The sequence below is a fragment of the Fibroporia radiculosa genome (assembly GCF_000313525.1).
Source record: "Fibroporia radiculosa TFFH 294 genomic supercontigs, scaffold4111, whole genome shotgun sequence".
Lineage (NCBI taxonomy): Eukaryota > Fungi > Basidiomycota > Agaricomycetes > Polyporales > Fibroporiaceae > Fibroporia > Fibroporia radiculosa.
This window is the reverse complement of record NW_012133400.1, coordinates 25928-45582: the sequence shown is the minus strand read 5'-3', so window position 1 is coordinate 45582 and position 19655 is coordinate 25928. Positions and strand designations below refer to the sequence as shown.

Below are 19655 nucleotides of genomic sequence, written 5' to 3'. Positions count from 1 at the left end.
TCCCATCTCTCCTCCTCGTCGTGCACCTCCAGCACATACTCTCTCTGCCAGCTGGATGCCCTCTATCCGAGTAAAGCGCGGCTACACTACCCTTCGCGATGTCTCTCAGGATCCAGACAGGTTGGTGCGGCGCACGGGAACTCACTCCCCTACAGCCGCCTTCACTCCCTGGTCTCTTCGTCCGCCGTCCTTGAACATTAATCAACGCGGGGTCGCGCAAAACAACACGCAGACGCGTACGCCAGCCACCAGTGTTGCAGCCGACTGTGAGACTGTCTGCGGACGGCGTGGGCCCCCGCTGCGCCGTCCATCAAGTAAGATATCGCACCATATCTTGAATGGAACCCTCACACCACAGGTGGGGCACGCACGCGATTTGCCTACAGGCTTTCGCTCCGCGAGGCCTGTTAGTGAGGACTGCAATCCTTTCTTCCCGTCAATTCGCCCAGACGAACACACACGACGGTGCAATCCTACCCTGTCGCGACATCATCTCAGAGGCACGGACATGATTTCCCTCGAAGGTCCACAGACGGATGTACTCGTGCCCGCAGCTGAGGAGGAGCCCGGACGCATAGGCAGTGCATTGAGCATCCCGGTCTCGGAGCAGTTCAAGTTTGACTGGGGTCGGGATGGTGACCATCATCCGGACGATATCGTTGAGCATCTAGATGTTATCGGTGAGATACAGCACTTTCAATGAGTGGAGCAGAACTCACGTTTGTTCTCTAGATCCACAGATCGCTACCGTCGCCACCCTTACGAACGCAGCAAATGCTATAGTGATGTATGTCTATCTGACCTGTTTGACATCCTCAAAACCTGTCTGATGTCTATTGAAGACCTCCGCTGTCATTCTATTCTCGTAAGCCCGTCGTCGTTCTTCCGCGAAGACGCAGGAAGAAGGTACTAGGCGACAGTGTTGAGAAGGGCGAAGGGCAAAACCAGGATGATGACGAGGATAATTTGGACGTACACGTGGAGGACGTACTCAGGAAAAGGGACCGGTTGCGCAGGGTCATGCGGGGCGTTTGGTCCTTTGTTAAAACGCGTGGGTCGTATGTGTCTTTGCCCTTTCCCATAACTTACCTTGTAGCATCTCGCAGCGTTGGGTGTGAGTACTGCAGAATGTCCTTGTCGGCAATAGCAACTGACTTGTACCATAGTTCGTCACAGCAATATATGGTTTTCTAGTAGGTATGTACTCATGAGCTGCGGTATCTCGTTGCACCTTTTCGAACTTATGTACTTGCAAGTCTTCTGGGGAACCGCGTTGGTCGTCTTTCTCGCTCGCTTCATCGATCTTCACAACGACAATACCCAAGACTTCTGGATTGAGATTTGTCAACAAATTGAAACCGGTGCGAGACTTACTCATTGAGCAATCGTGAAGTCAAGCTAATGTTCGCGATAGGGCTGTTTTCCTTACCTAGTATAGGTCTTGCACCCTTTCGCATCCTAGACACGTACCGTAAGTTGTTATCCTGGTCTATTTTTGCACGTCAAAATCTTGGCCCTTTCAGGCATCGCAAAAATTATGCACTACAAGCGGCGTACTGAGAAATTGCGACGGAAGGCTGGATTGCCCGAATTATACGACCCTAATGACCTCCCAGACCCCCAGTATGATGCTAACTATGTGCCTGTCTTGACTGAAGAAGAACAAGTTGATCTGCACTATCGTATGTTCTCTCGTTTCGGAAATGTCTTTCTTGACTTACCAATACTTCGTACACGTACAGAACAACATATGTTCATGCAAGCGCAGACATGGTATCGCCCCCATGGAACACAAACTCATCGCGTGAGGCAGTCTTTGAATAGAATTATTGCCCTTACTGACGTGCTAATTTTCAGGCATTCCCTATAGAGTGAGATACTACTACTATTATGTTTACATTTACGGGACTTATTACCATACAGCATCGCAATATGGATCTGCGTTATGAATGACTTGAATACCTTTTTCCAAGTATGACTGAATATCCTGCGGATTTATCATGCAAGCTCACTATCGTCCTCAGTGTTTACTTAGTGGGTGCATGTGGGGCTTGAATAGGTTTCAAAGACCTGCGTGGACAACAGCTACAACTTTGCCTCTTGCCTTCGTGAGTATATGTGTAAATTCGTTTTTTGACGCACAACTTATGATCACCTACTATAAGGTTGCTGGTATCCTCGCCGGATTTTATATCTATTGGGGTAGTCGTCAGACGAAGCGCGTTAAGGAGGTCACCGAACGACTTCGGATGGCACTTGCCATGGAGCGCCCTAATGATGGCAATGGCCGACGACCGGCGATGGCTACATTACGGGTCCCAGAAGCGCAAACGAAGGGCGACTTGACGCAAGTCTCGCCAGAGTATATGCAAACGCTCCAGCGTGAGGACTTGGCGGAGGAAGATCCGGACGCTGATTCTGGTGATACTACAAGGCCGACGCCGAAACCACCGAAGCTCACGCCTGCATCACCCGGGATAAGGATCGCTGACGAGATGACCGTGCCCTCGGCAGAAGTGCTGGCAGACTGGGCAGAGAGCAGATAACGACGGCACTGTTGAGTTCGTTGTAGTGCTCGGACTATGTGCTCGATAACTAGCGCGCGGTGAGTTGGCTTTTTATATGTTACTATTATTACAAGTGCATATTGTGCATTCCATTCTTCATTATCAGTTTGTAACACGAGGATTTTGCTAGAGTGGCTGTTGTGGGTGTAAGCAGATCCGCGCCTTCCCCATATGGTTACGGCGCTGGATCGGGCGCTTCTCCGCCCATTTCTGTTCGTACTAAACTTTCGGATTTTGAATCGTTTCCTGTGTAGCGCAACTCGCATGCGGCTTGCGATTTTGTTCAACGTTTTTGACTGGCCTTCACTGTGTGCACTATTTCCCTTCGTCCGCACACCCCACGCTAGATTCGTTAAAACCCTAATTCGGGGGGCAGGGCGATCGAAGGTGCCGAGGCTAGTATATGTGGGCCGAATCTTGAGAAAATTTTTAAGGCCGAACCGCATCACGAGCTGACACGATTCTGAGTACGAGGGTGTCGGCCTGACAACAGCATGCATGTCCCTGTCGCTGCATCGACCGTCTCTCGTTTGTGAATGGTGCTCGTCGCAGGACACAGTTATTCCGGCAGCGAGGCAGGGGCAATTGTCATTTACTAAGTCGGTCGGTATACCCGCTTTACGTGCGACGGCCTCTCGGAAGTCAAGACTGACTGCATCGTGCCCCTTTTAGGCCCTACTCGTATTGTCGTGAGTTTGTTGTGAACGAAGGAATGGATCCCATAACAAGCCACCAGCGTGAGTTGTCTGCAAGCGATGTGCATGTGGTGTGCTCGGTAGTACCGTGATTCTGATTTTGAATGCTTAGGGCGTGTGCAGTCTCCCAATGGTGCGCGTAGGTGCAAGAATTGTCGCCATCCCCTTACGCCCGACTGGAGATGGAAAATTTGCCACGAGTGCCGCACGCACATTCAAGCGCAGTGTGAGATACTTGCAGTACAGGATGTCTCTCTTACAGTAAGTAACGTTATATCGACTCACTTGTCCTGCCGTTGCGGATGCAATAGTCACAACTTGCGCGGTAGACGACCAACACATGTTCCGTGTGTTTTGCTGCAGTCAAACAGCCTGCAAATGCTCAACTAGGGTCGGGGCAGAAACCCGTGCTTTGCACCTCTTGCCAGCAGAACTGCGGACGTAACTCGCGCGATCGGCCAGCACAGATCGCCATGGTCCCACCTCGGCGTACGCAGCGCTCAGACTTGCCCGTGTACCTCTCAGGCGCAGAATTGGCTGCGTGGATTGCACGAAAAGCTGCCCCGCATGTTCATCCCATGAATGCCGACGTGATATTGGACCCCAATGCTCATTGCAGAGCCCGGAATGATGGGAGTCCGCAGTCAGCCATTCCTCCATATGTTGTGCAGCAGGCGACAGGCCCGCCCTCCTACAAGCCCCGAGGGGAGGAAATCAAATCAAAATCCGCAAAAACAACAATTCTAGCTCAGGGCTACGGTCAGGTCTGTTGCTCACTCCTCAATGGTCCATTCAAGCGTGTTAATGCGTGATCAAATTCTAAGCAGCGTACTACTACATTGCAACGTTCCGCTTTGCTTCAAGATGACCGTTCCGCCTCAAGTCGGATAGCATCTACAGCAGCAGCATCAATTCCGCCACTAATTTCGCGCCTGGCCTCAGCTTCATCATCACAGCCCACACGCGAATCGGTGTCTCTTCCGAATTTTTTCGAAGCCGGAAGCTCTTCACAGAGTTTTTCCTATCCTAGCGACGACTCAAAGCGCCAGCTGAGAGTGTGTGCGACGCATGGCTGCAGCACTATACTCTTGGGAAGTCACCCATGGACGGTCTGTCGTAAATGTCTTCCCCGTGATGGTGCTCATACTAGCTCCGCACCTAACAAGGAAGATAATCAAAGCGATCCAGTAACATCCGAACTAATCAGTGCTCAGACTCCTGTCAAGCGGAATGAACGGTGCAGCCCCCAGGCACTCCAAGCCGACACAAGCCGAGAATCTAGCTCTCCCTTAGCCAATACATTTATCTCTGTCGATGTCGATGTCATACCGGTCAGTTCTAGGCAACACTCTGGAACATGTCGTGACGCTTACAATTGGACAGCTGAAGTCTCTTTCCCAGCCCGAGGTCTCGACAATCACTGAAAACACATCTTCGACTTCTCAAGACACGACGTCCACGCAGAAATTCACACCAGATGCCGTAAGAAGAGTTACTTAAGATTACAACTCAGACCTATTTACTTGTTTATTATTCCAGTCTTTGAGTCCATCGCTCTTAAGCAGGCCACCTCCGATAGCACGTTCGCGACAAAAGCAGCAACAGCGTTCGGGTTCGTTTGCTTGCAGCGCGAAGCGGCCCGACGCCAAATCAGACTCTCAGCGACTTCGAATTAGAGACATGGTACGTCTGGTCACCAAATTTGGGCTATCTCGGTATCTGAGTTTTGCAACAACAGAATGCTCCAATTATGGAGATGGCAATCTTCACGCCGAGTCCGAACAGTCTCGGGCCATCGTCTATGGTGGCGATACCAGGACCCAGTATATTGAAAGCTGATGTAGAAATGAGCTTTATGCTGAACCATGTCGAAACCCTTCTGCAGAAGCAAACTGCAGCGAGACGATTGGAGGAGCAGACACTAGAGACACTTTGTACCAATCTGGAGCGATGCACCACAGCTAATCCTCAATCGCCCTCGCCTGCCGCCATGCCTTCTGTGGTGGTTGAAGAACTGGCTCCTCCTGACTGCAGTGCTCAACAAGTCGTTCCTGAGACCCGTGCACTTGCTACACAAAATGATTCCAGTGATGTGTCGACCGGAAATCTGGCCACAGTCGTTGCGAAAACACATGTAGAGGCGCATGTAGAGGATGTGTTAGTTCAGGTAGATCGAGCCCCAGTTTCAAGCGTTGTCGAAGTAGAACATGCTGGCTCAGTGGATACCCCATCTTCTCTGCTGGAAGGGGTTTCTACGGCCGAGGGCACACGTCGTCCCCAATCTCCTACACCCCCGTCCTCACCAATGGTCCCAAGTTCTAGTCCGGCTGTTGAGCCTCGCCGTGAAGATCCGAGTTCCTCTACTGATCTGGGCTGGGACAGCGATCTTTCGGATTTGACTCCTCTAGAGGATTCTGGGGAATCCGAGATTGATGAGCCACACAAAGATAGTACCTCTCCTCGTCTTCCCGTAGGTCACGTTGATATAGTTGGTGGTTTACAAACTCAAATGCTGTATTTTAAAGGCCACCGAAATGCCCAAGGGTGGTCAGTCGAAGTTGGGCGCCATCGATAGACCAAGGACCGTGTGCAACGTGCGTTTGTGCTGCAATTTGATGCCTCCCGATTCAAAGTGGAAGCTCTGCGAGCGTTGTCGCAACCATACACGCCACCTACAGAGAGTGCGGGCGTACAGGGACAAGAACATCGTTATGCCTGATCTCAGTATGAACACAGCTATGTTCGTTGTTCCTGCAAATGCTGATAAGAAAACAGGTGTTTACCCCCCAGGGTATCGGATTTGCGGTCGTATTTCGTGTGCAACCGTCATTCCTCCAGTGGGAGATTGGCCTTGGGACATTTGCGACGGCTGCCGTTACAAGCACCGTCAACGGCGCCCTAAGATGCGCGACAGCAGTGTTGCCTCGACTGTGGCGCAAGGTTGTGATTGCTGCTTGAGTGGGATCAGGATGCTAACGCATATCATATATCAGGCAACGAGCCCAGAAAGCGCAGACGTATGGACAACAACAAAGGAGTAAAGTTTCTTTCGGGGAAAGAGCTCACAACTTTTGTGGATTCTACGCCGGTAAGCCAAGAACTGTTTATCGGCGCATGAAAGTTCGGTTTAGTTGAGCCGTCTGCAGACAGCATACCAAAGCATGCAGGTGTTATTACAGTCGTTGCAAGAACGCGTCCATGGATTTCTCGCTGTGCAGGCCCGCTATATGCTCTTCAGAGTATCACAAGGCATCGATATCTCTCATGCCAGCCCAACTCGCTTCAGCTTTGACGGCGAGTTTTCTATCATCGCGGATCCGGCAGGAGGGGTCGTAGACGTGGTCGTTCGGAAAGTCATGTCTGGTGTGGAAGATGTGCTCAACTTGGGATTCACGTGGGTTTCCCTCATCGAGGTTGGAGGTTAAGATGAATCTCACTTTGTGTACAGACCGAGCGGCGTGTTTGTGGGCCCAAACAGCTCCGTCATCAGTCAATTTGGATGCGTCAGCGATTTCAAAGTTCCCTTGTCGCCGTCATCATCAAAGGAATGCATCGTTTGTCGAATGGCTGGCAAGCTGGAGCTTACTGTCTCTTGGGATCGGAGACACAAGTACTTTCCCGGCCAAAGAATCGCAATGACATTCCATCTATTCAACTGAGTATGCTTATGTCTCATCTATTATATGTAGCATATGGATTCTCCTAACTCTTTCTCGTCAGCATTGGTATGTTGGCCCTGTAAATTATGCATTCATATTGTTACTGGTTTCTGCATTATTTTCTTCATTCTATATACACTACTGTAACTTCGTTCCATATATGCTTGCAATAACAGAATATCTCTGCACATCACACCAGTCCTTGAGACATCATCAGCCGCGCCGTTGAAGCGCCTTTCATTTGGGATTGTTGAAATCCAAATACTAACATCCATGCACGATACATATATCTATGCTACCCCATCTGCGCCAGGCCCAGCAGGTCCTCTCGTCTCTCCAGACCAACCAGCTGAGACCGACGTGCCTGAGGCATCGCTGGGCGTCCTCTTGCCCGGCGATTTTTCGTCTTCACAACTACCCTGGGTTACGAGCACAGCGCTGCGTCGTTGAGAGCGCGCGCGGATCTATCGCAGAAACCACATCACGGTCGCTGTTGAAGCGGAAAGAGAGTGCAATCAAGCGTGGGTCTGACGGGCCCAGCGTGCAGCGTTAACGAGGTTCACAAGGGAAGCCTCGGTCTCCTTCCAGCCACGGGTCTTCAGACCACAGTCCTAGAATAAACATCTTGTCAATAATCAAGGAAGACACGGTGAAGACAACTTCACGTACAGGGTTGACGAAGAGCAGCTCGTCCGGAAGAATCTCCAACATAGCCGCAACACGATCCTTGATCTCCTGCTCGCCCGGAACACGAGGGGAGTGAATATCGTACACACCGGGACCAATCTGGTTTGAGTAACCGTACTGCTTAAAGGTCTTCAAGAGCTTCATGTCGCTCTTTGACGCCTCGATGGAGATGACATCCGCATCCAAAGCCTGAATAGACGGGAAGATATCGTCGAAGTCGGAGTAGCAGAAGTGCGAATGGGTTTGCAGACTATCGGTAACACCAGCAGTGGCCAACTTGAACGAGGGAAGAGCCCACTTCAGGTACGGCTCCCAGTCGGCCTTACGGAGAGGGAGCTAAGATTAAGCGATAAGTAAACTAATCTTCGACGTCAAGAAGATCGCTTACACCCTCACGAAGGGCAGGTTCATCAACCTGCACCGCCTTGATGCCGGCCTTCTCGAGATCCACGACCTCATCGCGGAGAGCAAGAGCAAGCTGCATACATTGTAGCTCGCGGGAGACATCGGCACGAGGGAAGGACCAGTTGAGGATAGTAACAGGACCCGTCAACATGCCCTTCATTGGCTTCTGCGTGAGGCTCTGAGCATAGCTGCTCCACTTGACTGTCATTGGGCCCGGGCGGATGACGTCCGAGACGATGATGGGCGGGCGCACGTAACGAGAACCGTAGCTCTGCACCCAGCCGTTCTGGGTGAACACAAAGCCTTCGAGCTGCTCCCCGAAGTACTGAACCATGTCATTACGCTCGGGTTCACCGTGGACGAGAAGGTCGAGACCAATGCGCTCCTGGAAGCGAACAACGTACTCAATCTCCTTCTTGATGAAGTCCTCGTATTCAGCCTGCGTAATCTCTTTCTTGTTGAGCTTGGCACGGGCTGCACGAATCTCCTTGGTTTGCTGTGACCAAAAATAAGAATCAATTATTTTAAAAATAATCACGGAACCTACAGGGAATGAACCAATAGTAGTCGTGGGGAACTTCGGCAAGTCAAGGTACTTGGCCTGAACCGCTTTGCGAACAGTGAAGGGGCTCTTGCGATTCAACATATCGGGAGTGATGGAAGCAACGCGCTTCCTGACAGCATCATCAGATGTACGCTCAAACTCGCGACGCTTAGCGATAGACTCCCTGTTGGCAGCAAGAGCGCTGGCAACGTTCGCATCCTGAGAGCCAGAGAGGGTAGCCGCGAGGACAAAGACCTCGCTCGCCTTCTCGAGAGCAAATGAGAACCAATCCTTTTGGGCGGCAGTCAATTTGTTCTCCGCTGCAAGAGTAACCGGAGTGTGCAAAAGTGAAGAAGATGTGGCAGCAATGACACGCTCCTGTCCAAGGACGGAGACAGCCTTCTGACCCAGTGCGATGCCAGCCTGGAGGTCGGCCTTCCAGATATTCCGGCCAGAAACAATACCAAGAGACAGCACAATGGGAGTGGGTTTCACGGCAGCAATTACCTCGTCGAGCTGCTTAGGCGCACGGTCGAGGTCAATGTGTAGACCAGCGACGGGGAGCTTAGCGACAAATGAGAGGTTAGAGTCGAGACGGCCGTAGTATGTCGCGAGCAAGATCTTCGGAGAGGCCGGGACCAGCTCCTCGTACGCAGAAATGTACTGCTTCTCAAGGTAGGCCGCAGAGTCGAGAACGAGAACAGGCTCGTCGATTTGGACCCACTCAGCCCCAGCGGCCTTAAGATCAGCAAGAAGCTGTTTGTAAACGGGCAGGACCTTTGGCAAGAGAGAAATGGGCTCGAAACCAGGCTTTGCTTCCTTGGCAGCCTTACCAAGGGCAAGGAACGACACTGGACCGAGTACAACGGGACGGGTCACGACACCAAGAGCCTTGGCCTCATTGTACTCCTCGAGCGCCTTGTTGAAGTTGAGCTTGAACTCAGTGTCCTCTGCGAACTCAGGCACGACGAAGTGGTAGTTAGAGTCAAACCTGGAAAAATGACATTATGATTAGTATCTATTCTAGGTAACTCATGGACACTATAATAGAATGCGATCGACAACTCACCACTTCTTCATCTCAGAGGCAGGAACGTCAACGCCATCAGCCTGACGGCCGCGGCCCATGGCAAAGTAGACATCAAGCGGCGATAGGTTATGGCCGAGGTATCGCTTGGGGATGACATTGAATGCGGCGGAGTGATCCAGAACATGGTCGTAGAGGGAAAAGTCACCGCTGGGAAAATGTTACATTGATAATCATGATGAAACGCCTAAATGAAGCGGATGTAGATACCTAGGAATGAGGGCGACACCCCTTTCCTTGAGACTGGTCCAGCTGGTCTTCTTCACGTCGGCAGCGGCCTTGGTGAGCTCATCGGCAGAAATCTTGCCCGCCCAGTAAGCTTCGACGGCCTTTTTTACCTCACGGTTCGCACCTAGGCAGGAAGGCAAGAGAACTCAGTGCGACGCGTTAAGGAGACAGCGAAAAAACTGACCGATGCGAGGGAAGCCAAGTACGCTGGATGCAACCATTTTCAAAAGTCGATGAGGGAGACAGGAGATGGTGAGGGCAGGGAGATGGAGGGAGGAGCGGGATGGTGCGATGAGGGCCTTATATGTTCGCACGCTGAGAATTTGATATGCCACTAGCGGCTACCCCAGACGAGAAATTCCCAGCGAATCAGGTAAGTGAGACTCGCAAGCGACAGCCCTATCGTTCGATGTGTGGGCATAATACAGCCTGCGGGTCTGTTCACGACATATCGGTCTATCGATGGCGAGCACAGCGTGTTCGATTACGTGCACCACGTCCCCGGCAGCCATCGAGACTCGAAGTGCATACAATGAGCTGGGTCAGTGGATTGAGTCGCTGTGAATTCAGCGAAGTCGGCTCGGGGCTTTTTACGACTTGGAAGAGACATGAGACACGACGTCCGACATCGCCCTCGACCGACGCCGGCCATCCAAGCCACGATTCGGGGCCGCCTTTGAGCGCACACATGATCTCTTCCGTCTCTCATGTGGCCTTAATGTTCATTTCGAATCCTCGGGGTCTAGGCTAGAAATCCAAATACGATGGCAAGGAAGTCTACGAATCCACCATCTGGAAAAGTCCACGCGTTTTATGTACACCCTGAACGTCGTGCGTGAGTGTCCTCATGCCACCAATCTCTTCCGCCCGGTACCCATGGCTAGCCGCATCCCAGCTTGAACTGTTCACCACTCGACTTATCAAAACAACGTTGATCCAGCATCATATGCCCTCCCCAAAGGCCAGGCGCATGCCCCCGGTCCGGAATGGCCCCGCTCAGCTCAGCCCGCTCGTCCCTTCATAAGCCCCTGGGCCAGTCTCATTCGAGCTTTTGACCCACCAGCATCTGCTTCATCACCATGTCTGATAATCCCTCCTTTGTCTTGCGCGGCGTTGAAGATGTTGTCTACGAGCAGAGACCTATTCCTGAGAGTGAGATCTCAATCCCCTGCTCCTTCTGTCTGGTTATATGCTCACCATCCGCTGATAGTTGCTGACGACGAGGTACTCGTCGCGGTGAAAAAGACCGGTATGTTGTATGTTTTTTATGACTGCAAAATTGTCTTATCAACAGCAATCAAGGTATCTGCGGTTCCGATGTACGTTGATACTGACCCACCCCGCCCCAATCAACGTTTGAACCTATGTGGTCCAGGTCCACTATCTCGTGGAGGGACGCATCGCGCAATTCGTCGTGGAGAAGCCCATGGTAAAACCTTACCGCCTGGTGCAACTACTGTATCCTCACTATTCATCAGGTGCTCGGGCATGAATCCTCCGGCATTGTGTCGAAAGGTACTACCGCATTTATCGAGTGCATTTGCTGTACAATAACAATGCACCCTCGAACCAGTCGGTAGAAAGGTAAAGTCGTTGAAAGTTGGTGACCGTGTCGCAATGGAACCAGGTGCAACTTGTCGTACGTGCGACGCTTGCAAGAGTGGCCGTTACGAGGTGCGCAGGTCCATCTGATCACCAATGCAAAGAACTTGAAAGAGCAAATTTAGCTGTGCGCCGATATTGTCTTCGCTGCTACTCCACCCTACGATGGTACTTTGGCGCGATTCTATCCTATTCCTTCAGATCTCTGCTATAAGCTCCCCGATCACCTTACTTTGGAGGAGGGTGCTATGGTGTGTCTGCCCGCGGATGTTAATATCTCGATCTAATTCCATTCTATATAGATGGAGCCTCTTTCAGTTGCTGTTCACGCGGTTGCTAACATCGCCGGCCTCCGCTCCAACCAGTCAGTCGCGGTCTTTGGCGCTGGTCCCGTTGGTCTGCTGTGTATGGCAGTCGCAAAAGCACTTGGCGCGCGTCGTGTCATTGCAATCGATATCGTTCCCGCACGACTCGAGTTCGCAAAGGGTTTCGCTGCGACGGAAACATTTGTCCCTCCCAAGATGGAGCCCGGCGAGGCGCGTATGCGGTATTCGGAGCGAAACGCGAAGAAGATGACGGAGGACCTCGGGATTGAGGAGCGCGGGCCGAATTCGATCGACCTCGTTGTGGATGCGAGCGGTGCTGAAGTGTCGATTCAAACTGGAATTATCATCGCTAAGATGGGAGGTACATTTGTTCAAGTAAATCATGCGGATGTTTGTCCTAATATCCGCGGAACTGATTTATTCGTGCTCGCGTAGCTCGGCATGGGCAGCCCAGAGATCGTCATCCCTGTCACGACGCTCCTCACGAAGGAGATCGACTTTAAGGGTTCATTCCGATACGGACCTGGAGACTACGCTCTCTCTGTTGCTCTTGCAGGCTCTGGCAAGATTGATCTGAAGTCCATCATCACCCACAGGTTTGTCCTATGTGTAGATTTCTCCTCAATAGAAGAATGCTGAGCTCCGGTCTTTCGTGCAGATTCTCTTTTGATCAAGCGATTGAGGCATTCCAGACAACAAGGGCAGGCAAGAGTCCTGATGGCAAGGCAGTCATCAAGGCAGTCATCTCGGGTCCTGACGTGTCGCTTAGTGACCTCTGATTCTGCCCGAAGTTCGGAGACGATGAATGAATTGGATAGGATACGCAAAATAACTGACAGAAAACTTGTAACCGACTATATACTGTGTACAATTGTCATTCAATGCATTACGCTAAGTGGTTAAATAGATTGGGCGCGTGTAAAGTGCTGTTCGATCACGAGGTCGTGTCAAGGCGAGCGCACGGGTATCTACTGAGGGCGCCGAGGCACTGGTGCTCTTTGAGTCGACGTCGTACATGATTGTGGCCTGTATTTCATTCGGAGTGCCCGTTCAAAGCGTCCGAGCTATCAATTTTATCTCTCGCACAAAACTAAGTGGTTTGTTCTTGCGAATATGCGATTTGGTCCACGGAACACGTACTACTTGCGAATATCCGAGCATACAATCCTACCCCTCTACGTGAGACTTTCCCTTCTCACATTTTCTCCGTTGGGCACTTACGAGTTGTATCCTGGGAAGCTCTACTTGGATGAACGTCATATTGACTGGATGTCTGAGAGAGTCCTTCAGCATGTGCTGGAAGACCTACGCCCACGGTCAGTGGCCTTTTCCCTTGAAGAATCTACGGCTGCACCGATGCCAACTTCTAAGTGTACACACAGAATTGTTCCCAAACTCAGAAAGGAGGCGGATGCACGTCTTGGCCCGGGAGGCCCTACGAATGCCAAGAGAGGAAGTGTCGAAGTCTATCGCGGCGGTGCGTGTCCATTTAATACCAAGCATAGTTTATGAATATCTTTATTCATTTTCGCTGCCTCAGACACCTATCAATTCGGATATTTCCTTCGCAACACGGATGAACATGCCGTGCTAGTCAAGGTATGCAAATTCACAAGTCACTCATGCGTGGGTGCGTGGGTGTTCATGGAATGTAGACACGAAACTTCGTTCCCGCACCTGGTCCATCAGAAGCGGCCGTGCGTGAGCGGTCGCCTTCGCCTCGGAAAGGGAAGAAGCGAGGTCAAAGAAAGACCGTGGCAGCGTCAAAGCGGAGCAAGAAGCCGAAGACGAAGGGCAAGCAAAGAGCTAAAGATACTGACGAGGATGAGACCATTGCCATTTCAGACGATGAAGATGGCGAAGTTCAGCTCGCCTCTCCCATGGCTGCTGGGTCGGCTGCTGCTCTGAGACGATCTGCACGTACAATAAAGCAAGTGGCAGACTACAAAGAGCAAAACAATGACGAAGAGGTGGTTACTCCGGAGGCACACGTGGACTCAGATATCGAGATGGACGTTGTGGAGCAAACTGGCTCTGCTCAGCTCCCAGAAACCAGCGGGCTTGCCGATGCCCCAGTCAATGACACCGATACCATTGCGATGGACGCATCCGATGATGTATCGACAACTGTCACAGTGAAGGAAGAAAACACTGAGCCTACTCTCTCTCTTAGGGACGATGCACAAGGTGCTCCATCGGCAGCTGCATCGACCCATGTACCGGAACCTCCAGGCAAACCGGAGGAAGATAAGACGAAGCTAATGCTCCAGCTCAAATACCATGGATTCAATGTACATGGACGATGCCTTTGTGTGATCGTTGAGCCCTATCCCCCGCTACGGTCGGCATCGGTTGCGCTTTCACAAGGTACATCTACAGCTCCCATGCCGGGTTCTAGAGCACCAAGCATCGCACCCTCTGATTTCTTCCCCGGTGGTGGCCAAGCTCAAAGAGCTCGCACGCCACTCTTTCTGCCAGAATATGACAGAGAGAGGAGTGTGACTCCCGCGCCAGTATCAGTCCATAAAAATTTGCCCCCAGTGCCTCTATTTCATGAAGCCATGGCCGAGGATAGCGATAGCGACGACGGGGGCATGATATTATTCAGTCAAATTCTCCAGTCCGTCGGTCAAGGCCAGGGAGGAATGATTGAAGATGATGACGAAATAGAAGGAGCAGTGTTCTTTGGAGACGCAGATGAGACTAGAGAATTATAGGATAGTGCAGAACTGGACACAGTTGTACCACGATTATGCCCGCCCTATCTCGCGCAAGATCTCCATCTTCCTCAATTCTGAGACTTGTCGAAAACCCACATTGGCCATCTCAAACAAGCCATGCCCCCCAGACAATGCGCGCAAGCGACTGGAGAAATCAAGCATGCGACTCAGAGGTGCGACGGCGAATATGGATCGTTTGAATCGAGAAGATGAGGCATCACCTTGCGATGAATGAAAAGCGGATGGAGACAATTCCTGTGCAGGAATGTATACGCTGTCATGGGGATATGGCTCCAGATCTTCTTCAACATCGGCAGAGCTTCCTGAACCTGAAGCTAGATCTCGCACTTCACCGCCGTGTTCGGTGATGTCCTTGACCACCTTGCCGACGGAGTCCTCGTTTACAATGACTTTCAGGCGGATGAAGGGTTCCATTAGAGGCCCCATTCCGGCACTGCGTATACAATCCCGGAGAAGCACTGCGCTACCACCAGCAAGCACTGACGACGGAGCATGTTCGGCGTGTACCTTGTATCCTTTAACTTGCACGCAGATGTGGGAAAGACCCAGGGACGTATGAGGGGAATTTGAGAGCGTGTTGAAGATTCCACGTGCTATACTGGCCATCGGATCGAGGGGGTCATTGAACGCGTCTGGTGAACGAATGAGTTCGCCAGTTTGATCGGTCACTATGTTTCCATCCCAGGCAGGGTTGCCTTCTTCGTGCTCCTCGAGAGCCCTCAGAGCGAAATCAATTGTCACGGCAATGGATTTGCCTCCAATATCCGTGGACCACGTGTTCTGCACCGGTCGGGGATCATTGGGTCCCAAACCTTCTCGGTAGCTGACTCTTCGTCGCCCAAGCTCGAACTGAACGTCCCACTCATTCTTTAGTCTGCTCTCAACTATCTCTAGATGCAATGAGCCGAGACCATGGACGAGGATCTGACCTTCTTGGGTCTCGACACGGACGGATGGATCCGTGCGGGCAAGAGATTCCAAGGCATCTTGCACAGGTTGCAAGTCGGAATGAGAATGTGGGATTACCGACATTGACATGACTGGCGGAGGTGGCACAATATCTCGCAGAGACGTTGACTGGGATGAGCGGTTTGTGGACAACAGCGTGTCGCCCGTACGAGTATATTTCAAGCCCAGGATGACACCAACAGAGCCAAATGAGAGGCTTTCCACGTCCTCCGCTTCAGACGCATAGAGGAGAAGAATTTTCGATACCCGTTCGCGTTGGTTGCGTGTAGAGTTGAAAATAGTACTTTGACGCGTAAGTGTACCTAGTTGTACACGTCAGCCGAAGACAAATGTCGACACAATCGACGCACCAGAATAGACACGAACGAATGTCATCCAACCCTTCCGCTTGTCCCAAGTCACCTTCCAAGCCAGCATGCGCAATGGTGCATTCGTTTGTGGAACTGCTTCAATCACATCCATGGGGTTTGGAAACAATTCTCCTACATAGTTCATAACCAACTCAGTTCCGATGTGTTTGAATGCGGACCCGCAAACTACAGGCAGAACATCACTGCGGATAGTTGCCTTACGCAAGTGGGGCAGTATTTTGTCTGCTGTTACTGTGAGATATGAGGACGGTTCAGGTGACAGCCCTAGCAAAACCTCCATAAATTCCTCGGAAAACATGGATAAGCTGTCCAGTAGACTTGTGCGAGCCGGAAGTAGATGAGGCAGGATAGGATGGGTGGGATGAATGAGGCCTGACCGTTCTAGATCCGAGATACTTTGAGGGAGCTGATGACGAGACATTTCTCCATCCTCGTCCCACTTCCACATTTCCCAGTGGACGAGATCAATTAGCCCTTGCACGCCCGGTTCGGCACGAGTGTAGTCCTCAGGATTGAACGAGGCAATAGGAAGTACCAGGGTGACAGGGTTTGGGTGTAGGCGGTTGGTCAAAAGAGATGCTATGGAATGAGAGAACGAAGCTCCCGCTCGATCGAGTTTATTGAGGAACATCAGCCGGGATCGCACACCGTATCTGTCCGAAAGTCGTTCCGATAAGTCCACAGCTAATCCTAATACAACCCTCACCTAGGTGTATGGCTTACCTATCCAACTGCGTCCAAACGCCCTTCGTTTGGGCTTCGACGCCTTCCACAGAGTCCAGTAAGACTACTGCACCGTCAATAACTCTGCTAGCACTCTCAACCTCCATACCGAAATCTGCGTGCCCAGGTGTATCAATCAAGTTGAAAGTCCAATCCCTCCATTTCACAGGAATACTTGCAGATTGAATGGTGATACCCCGCTCACGTTCTGCTGGCAAGAAGTCGGTCGTCGTGCTTCCTGTGTCGACAGTACCGGCTGTGGACAGGTATGAAGATTTGAGAAGAACTGATTCTGTTAGTGTCGTCTTTCCGGAATCTATTTTAATATTTTAGAGGCAAACGAGCGCGAAATATTCCTAACTCACCTATATGGGCTACCAAAGCCATGTTCCGAAGTTTGCAGGCATTAGATTCCACAGCACTAGCAAAACCTCGCCTGCAAGCATCTTGAAAGATATTTCGTCTGATTATGCACGGTATTGAGGGCAAACATGACAGCATGAGCTACGCCAATGAGTCTATGATAACAAACGAATGACGACTCTGGCAAGTTGAACTGCCAGTGGCTGCAGGTTGTACATAGGCGCCCGCGCTGCATGCGCACGACACGAGCAGGGCGCACGCGCAACTGATCAGAATACCAGGCGCTTGACGCCCGGAAACCATCTTATTGTTGGCCCAATGTTTTGTTCACAACAAACTTGTCTCTTTCATGTCTGCAAAAGCAGACCTCGACGGCTTTGATGAACGTCTCCGTAAACGCACTATGGCTGCCCCGCATCCTCTTGATACTGTACCAACGGATCCTTCCTTGAAGCCGCGTGGGGTAATCCCAAATACGCCTTTGGCTGCGTCCGCCGTGTCGTTCTTGCTTGGATCCTTATTCGTCCTTGGATTCTTGACATTTGCTGTTGGAGGCTTCGAGCGCTTCTGGTGGACGACATATCAACTAGGATTTTTCTTTGCTGCATGGTCAGCGTTCCACTGGGGCGAATTTGCTGTTACCGCGGGGTGGAACAAGGACAAATGTAGCATTGACTGTAAGTAAACTCGTCTATGCTAGACAAGTTTGCACCATGAACTCCTCCCTCCAGCATTCCTTCTCGAGAACGGGATGACGTATCATATAGCGCATGGTGTGGCTCTGCTCGAATACCTGATTACCTTGTACTTCAAGCCGGCATTCAAGAACTATCCTCGCGTCTCTTATGCCGGTGGGTGAGCTTTTCGTTGTATATTGTGCCCTACTTATGCATCGCCACAGGCATGCTTCTCGTTCTCATCGGCCAAATTCTGCGATCCACTGCCATGATTCATGCAGCATCCAATTTCTCTCATGCCATTGCACTGCGGAAATTAGACTCGCATGTCCTTGTAACTGGCGGAGTATATAGGTAATTTTCTCTCTACTTAGCTTGGGCAGAGGCTTTTGCTTACTTCCGATTTACAACGAGATGGTTTCGCCATCCCTCTTATGCAGGCTTCTTTTACTGGGCCCTTGGCACACAACTTGTAATGCTGAACCCGGTGAGCTTTGTTGCGTTCCTTGTTGTATTATGGCGATTCTTTTACCATCGTATTCGTGGTGCGTTGTCCAACCGTGTCGTCCAAGTTGCGACTACTGATGCACGAGTGGGGCAGGTGAAGAGGGTTATCTCATACGATTCTTCGGGCAAGAATACATACAATACCGTAGTAGAGTTGGAACTAAGATTCCTTTCATATCGTGAGCTCATGTACGTAAGGCGAATCGAGGTCTTTCAGATTCACAGCTGATGTGAGAGTATGAGACGGGTCATATTGGCCATAGCGTTCGACAACATGTAAATTTTGGTAACACAATGCAACCACTCATGAAGCATAAGGGGATAACCAATCACTCTTGTATGACAGTACCCTTGTCTGACACATAAATACCATCAAGGAATTTCCGGATATCCTTGTTCCGTACGCGACACACACCCTGGATGGAGGCGGCTAAAGATACAGTTCGTCAGTATATACCCATCAGCTGTGTAAGTCGGCTACACGATTCGTACCTGACTGTGAAACATTTTGCACATCGTTACCCTCAAGGATCAGCTCATCTTTTTGTGCCTTAGATTCCGAGACTGTGACACCGTCCAACATGTTGACGTGTCGCACAATCTGCGGAACATGAGCCATTGCAATTTGGTAGTGAGCACGACATACCTTCTCTCCCAAGAAGTTACGGATCTCCAATGCGCTGCCACTCTCTTGGATGATACAGTTTATTGGGAAGTGGGCGTATACAGCGCGCATTTTGTATTGGAAGCCCTATGTGCACGAGCTACATATCACATCGAAATATAGCACTATTCTGGGTACATACCTTCGTAACACCGGTGATCATATTCACAATGAGACTCTTGATGGTGCGGAGACAGGCTACGTGTTTTCTGCCACCTTGCCACACTACTAAGCTAACTTTGTTCTCTTTGCCCTTGAGCAACCGGATATCCATGTCGATATGTCGGACGTTCTTTGTCAGTGTCCCTCGAGGACCTTTGACGGTGATGAGGCGAGCCTTGATGGAGACATCAACCCCCTCAGGAATGCTGAGCTCTTCGGTCTTGACAACGTCCTTCATCTTGACGAAACAAGTCAGCGCTTCGGCTCGTGTACATCCATAGACAAGCAGATGAATCCATCTCTTTCCCAACGTTCCAGCGATTTTAAACACGAAATGATACCTCTGGAAGTTCTGGGACACCGTAATCAACAATCAGCACATAAATAACTTACCTTGTAGTCTTGAGGAGGAGTGGGCGAACGCGGGCTTCGTGGCTGTAGAGAGATCTCTCGATGACGGCGCCTAATCGTGGCCTATTCGGGATTGTGAGTGTACTGGGAACGAGCCTAATGTAGCCATCCGGTTCGTACCGGTTGTGGCGCCCTGTCTAACATTCAGGCGGAGTTATAAACGGCCTCATTGTCCCACCTCGTCCGGGCCAGCGTTCGTCAGGCTTTATCATCGACCACCATCTCCTTGTGTGTACATTCGGTGTCCACGTTTTGCAGCGCGCTGTG

At 51.0% G+C, this 19655-nt stretch overlaps 8 protein-coding genes across 8 annotated transcripts; 5 read left to right on the top strand and 3 right to left on the bottom strand.

The window, feature by feature from the left end:
- Nucleotides 1-55: 55 nt before the first annotated feature.
- On the top strand, nucleotides 56-2546 carry FIBRA_05284 (uncharacterized protein; the record flags this gene model as incomplete). The annotated part of the gene is made up of 13 exons (XM_012327055.1): nucleotides 56-680; nucleotides 733-787; nucleotides 843-1051; nucleotides 1107-1114; nucleotides 1167-1197; nucleotides 1257-1361; nucleotides 1415-1471; nucleotides 1524-1682; nucleotides 1743-1804; nucleotides 1858-1871; nucleotides 1924-1972; nucleotides 2025-2108; nucleotides 2166-2546. 13 exons carry the CDS (start codon nucleotides 56-58, stop codon nucleotides 2544-2546), a joined length of 1839 nt encoding a protein of 612 aa, XP_012182445.1.
- Nucleotides 2547-3735: 1189 nt separating this feature from the next.
- FIBRA_05283 (uncharacterized protein) lies at nucleotides 3736-6921 on the top strand (the record flags this gene model as incomplete). The annotated part of the gene is made up of 11 exons (XM_012327054.1): nucleotides 3736-4026; nucleotides 4090-4593; nucleotides 4646-4744; nucleotides 4802-4945; nucleotides 5001-5732; nucleotides 5788-5856; nucleotides 5896-5986; nucleotides 6038-6202; nucleotides 6256-6350; nucleotides 6409-6656; nucleotides 6711-6921. The coding sequence occupies 11 exons, from the start codon at nucleotides 3736-3738 to the stop codon at nucleotides 6919-6921; spliced, it is 2649 nt and encodes an 882-aa protein (XP_012182444.1).
- Nucleotides 6922-7436: 515 nt separating this feature from the next.
- Nucleotides 7437-10093, bottom strand: FIBRA_05282 (uncharacterized protein; the record flags this gene model as incomplete). Its single annotated transcript, XM_012327053.1, has 7 exons — nucleotides 7437-7532; nucleotides 7591-7944; nucleotides 7997-8509; nucleotides 8561-9548; nucleotides 9627-9794; nucleotides 9855-9996; nucleotides 10057-10093. 7 exons carry the CDS (start codon nucleotides 10091-10093, stop codon nucleotides 7437-7439), a joined length of 2298 nt encoding a protein of 765 aa, XP_012182443.1.
- Nucleotides 10094-10951: 858 nt separating this feature from the next.
- FIBRA_05281 (uncharacterized protein) lies at nucleotides 10952-12579 on the top strand (the record flags this gene model as incomplete). The annotated part of the gene is made up of 10 exons (XM_012327052.1): nucleotides 10952-11024; nucleotides 11083-11121; nucleotides 11175-11191; nucleotides 11248-11301; nucleotides 11351-11387; nucleotides 11446-11546; nucleotides 11600-11725; nucleotides 11777-12175; nucleotides 12236-12396; nucleotides 12459-12579. The coding sequence occupies 10 exons, from the start codon at nucleotides 10952-10954 to the stop codon at nucleotides 12577-12579; spliced, it is 1128 nt and encodes a 375-aa protein (XP_012182442.1).
- Nucleotides 12580-12913: 334 nt separating this feature from the next.
- On the top strand, nucleotides 12914-14517 carry FIBRA_05280 (uncharacterized protein; the record flags this gene model as incomplete). Its single annotated transcript, XM_012327051.1, has 4 exons — nucleotides 12914-13116; nucleotides 13183-13277; nucleotides 13341-13399; nucleotides 13456-14517. The coding sequence occupies 4 exons, from the start codon at nucleotides 12914-12916 to the stop codon at nucleotides 14515-14517; spliced, it is 1419 nt and encodes a 472-aa protein (XP_012182441.1).
- Nucleotides 14518-14550: 33 nt separating this feature from the next.
- Nucleotides 14551-16991, bottom strand: FIBRA_05279 (uncharacterized protein; the record flags this gene model as incomplete). The annotated part of the gene is made up of 4 exons (XM_012327050.1): nucleotides 14551-15812; nucleotides 15861-16534; nucleotides 16605-16920; nucleotides 16970-16991. 4 exons carry the CDS (start codon nucleotides 16989-16991, stop codon nucleotides 14551-14553), a joined length of 2274 nt encoding a protein of 757 aa, XP_012182440.1.
- A 325-nt stretch (nucleotides 16992-17316) lies between these two features.
- FIBRA_05278 (uncharacterized protein) lies at nucleotides 17317-18002 on the top strand (the record flags this gene model as incomplete). Its single annotated transcript, XM_012327049.1, has 3 exons — nucleotides 17317-17644; nucleotides 17699-17818; nucleotides 17869-18002. The coding sequence occupies 3 exons, from the start codon at nucleotides 17317-17319 to the stop codon at nucleotides 18000-18002; spliced, it is 582 nt and encodes a 193-aa protein (XP_012182439.1).
- Nucleotides 18003-18480: 478 nt separating this feature from the next.
- On the bottom strand, nucleotides 18481-19532 carry FIBRA_05277 (uncharacterized protein; the record flags this gene model as incomplete). Its single annotated transcript, XM_012327048.1, has 6 exons — nucleotides 18481-18581; nucleotides 18644-18752; nucleotides 18798-18902; nucleotides 18958-19329; nucleotides 19371-19451; nucleotides 19509-19532. The coding sequence occupies 6 exons, from the start codon at nucleotides 19530-19532 to the stop codon at nucleotides 18481-18483; spliced, it is 792 nt and encodes a 263-aa protein (XP_012182438.1).
- Nucleotides 19533-19655: the final 123 nt, after the last annotated feature.